Raw genomic sequence first — 2,447 nt, 5'->3', positions numbered from 1 at the left:
AGGCCGGGCGGCCCTCACCCCTGCCCTTCTCTGCCCCTCTCTGCCCCCAGTACTTCGTCACCAGGAACTACTCTACCCTCATCGCCTTCGCCGTCGGCGGCCAGTTCCAGCCCGGGAATGGGTTCAGCCTGCTGGGGGCCCACACCGACAGCCCCTGCCTCAGGGTAAGGGCGGACAGACGGGTTGTTGGCTTCCCCCGGAGCTGGGGCCTTCCCCAGTGCCTTCCAGTTTCGCTCCACAGGCTGCCGGGAGTCGACCCTGACCCCGCGCCCCGTGCCCCACAGCACCGTTCCTCTGTCCCTACACCTCCCAGAGCACCCCCCATGCTGGCTCCCTGCATTGCTCCACCTGCTATTGTCCCCTCTGTGTCCCCTGTCCCACAAAGCACTGCACAGCACCCTGCGCCGACAGGATCGGCGATGAGACTCCAGGCGTGCTCTGCCCAGTCCCTACCAGTTACCCAGTCCCTGGGGCTTTGCAGTTACACATCTGCTCTCGCCCAGGTGAAGCGGCGCTCAAAGCGGGGGCAGGTAGGCGTCGTGCAAGTCGGTGTGGAGACCTATGGAGGGGGCATCTGGAACACCTGGTTCGACCGTGACCTCACCGTGGCCGGGAGGGTGATCATAAAGGTGAGTGTGAGTTGGGACAGGCACGGCAGGCTAGCTGTGTGCCCCTGGTGCTGCGTCCGTGACTCCCACCCAGAATGGGACCTACTACAGCCCTGCAGGTCTGGCCCCAGCAATCCTCCTTGTGTTTCAGGACCCAGCCACGGGGCGCCTGGAGCAGCGCCTGGTACGTGTGGAGCGGCCCGTCCTCCGCATTCCCCACCTGGCCATTCATCTGCAGCGCAGCATCAATGAGAACTTTGGGCCCAACACCGAGCACCACCTGTAAGGCCTGGCTCAGCCCCGACCCCTGGCCAGCCCTCGGGAGGGCTGGGACCCAGCTGGAGCAGTGCCCAGCCTCAGCTCTCTCCCTCTGGCAGCTGCCTAGCACAGTGGGGAGGTCTGCAATGGCTTTTCTTAGCCCCATAGAGTCCTCCCAGGAGTTGCTTCCAGACTTGGGACTTGGGAAAGGACACTGTGGTGGCCTGAGGTGGCACAACAGATCTGTGCTTCAAATGTGTCCTTGCTCCTTTTGGCATGGCAATTGCTCCCTGGAGGAGCAAGGCAGGCACCCCAGGAAGGGTTGGTTGTGTGTTACCCGAGCAGGAGAGGTGAGCAAAGCTCCGGGAGCCAATGGCACTCTCTCCCCACAGGGTTCCCATTCTGGCCACTGCTGTGCAGGAAGAGCTAGAAAAGGAGGTGCTCATGGACGCCACACCTTGCAATGCTTCGGCCCAGGTGAGCCACGTGCCAAGGACTAGCAGGGGCACTTGCTAGGACCTCACACTTGTCGCCTTTGATTTCCTGTCCTCAGGGACCTGTCAGCAGGTTCCCCTTCCCCTTCTCCCCGTGGACTGCTGGTAACCTTCCACACTGCCCCAGAGCTGTGTGCCCAACACATCTACTCAGCCATCTCTCCATTCCCACCCTGGTCTGTAGCCATTGTGTAGAAAGGGGTGCAGCCCCCGTAAAGCTGTCGGTCTCCCTGGAGATGCAGGGCAGGGAGGGGGGATTGCACAGTGCCCTGCGAATGGCCCTGCCATCCTGTGTGAGGTGAAGGCTTGAACACAGGACGTGTTAGTAGCAGGGAGGGCTGTGCCAACGTGAGTAGGATGTGGGACGGCTCTGCCAGGGGGAGCAGGGAGTTTCCCCTGCCATCCACTGCCTGCCCTGCCCGCAGCTCTTCTTTCTTCCCAGGCAGAACGGCACAGCCCTGTCCTGCTTTCCCTGCTGTGCCCCCAGCTGGGGGTGAAACCGGAGCAGATTGTGGAGCTGGAACTATGCCTGGCGGATACACAGCCAGCGGTGAGTAAGGGCAGGAGCCTCCCTCTGCCTGCACACAGCCTGAGGGCTGGCACTGCACAGGTTTTACCCGGCACGCTTCCGCTGCCTGGGGCGTGCCAGGGCTGGGAGCTGAGCGGAATGAGAAGAGGCAGCTCCTGAGGGGTAGAGATGAGGGGACTGGGATGGGAACCCAGTGGCAGGTACTTTTTGGTGACCCAAAGCCATGGCTCTCTGCCTGCAGACGCTGGGTGGTGCTTTTGATGAGTTCATCTTCTCCCCACGCCTGGACAACCTGCACAGCTGCTACTGTGCCCTGCAGGTGAGTGGGACAGGGAAAGGAGCCTGGGGTCACAGCATGGCCCCTGTAAGCCCCAGCTTGGCCTAGCGGCGCTGTGTTCCTGCGGGATGGGTCTGACTTGTTGGGGGATCTGGAGTTGGACGGGGGCTGCTGTCCCCTTTGCTGGGTGTGTGAGGTTCCCAGCAGCTCCCAGGGGTGACTCTTCCTCTCGCTGGGCAGTGTGTGTGCCTGCAGTTCCCTTCCTTGGTGCTTTGGGCTCT

The 2,447-nt window shown here is 62.4% G+C and overlaps 1 protein-coding gene across 1 annotated transcript in view; it reads left to right on the top strand.

Moving 5' to 3' along the window:
* DNPEP (aspartyl aminopeptidase) overlaps positions 1 to 2,447 on the top strand; it is a 7,092-nt gene that overhangs the window by 2,327 nt on the left and 2,318 nt on the right. Inside the window, exons 2-7 of the mRNA XM_009884132.1 lie at positions 51 to 164; positions 504 to 629; positions 760 to 890; positions 1,259 to 1,343; positions 1,803 to 1,910; positions 2,131 to 2,208. Of these exons, the coding sequence (XP_009882434.1) occupies positions 51 to 164; positions 504 to 629; positions 760 to 890; positions 1,259 to 1,343; positions 1,803 to 1,910; positions 2,131 to 2,208 (642 nt within the window). The remainder of the gene's footprint in view (positions 1 to 50; positions 165 to 503; positions 630 to 759; positions 891 to 1,258; positions 1,344 to 1,802; positions 1,911 to 2,130; positions 2,209 to 2,447) is intronic.

Source organism: Charadrius vociferus, unplaced genomic scaffold (genome assembly GCF_000708025.1).
Source record: "Charadrius vociferus isolate BGI_N301 unplaced genomic scaffold, ASM70802v2 scaffold1020, whole genome shotgun sequence".
Taxonomy (NCBI): domain Eukaryota; kingdom Metazoa; phylum Chordata; class Aves; order Charadriiformes; family Charadriidae; genus Charadrius; species Charadrius vociferus.
Note: the sequence above shows the minus strand (reverse complement) of the source record. Positions and strands in the feature narration are given on the sequence as shown.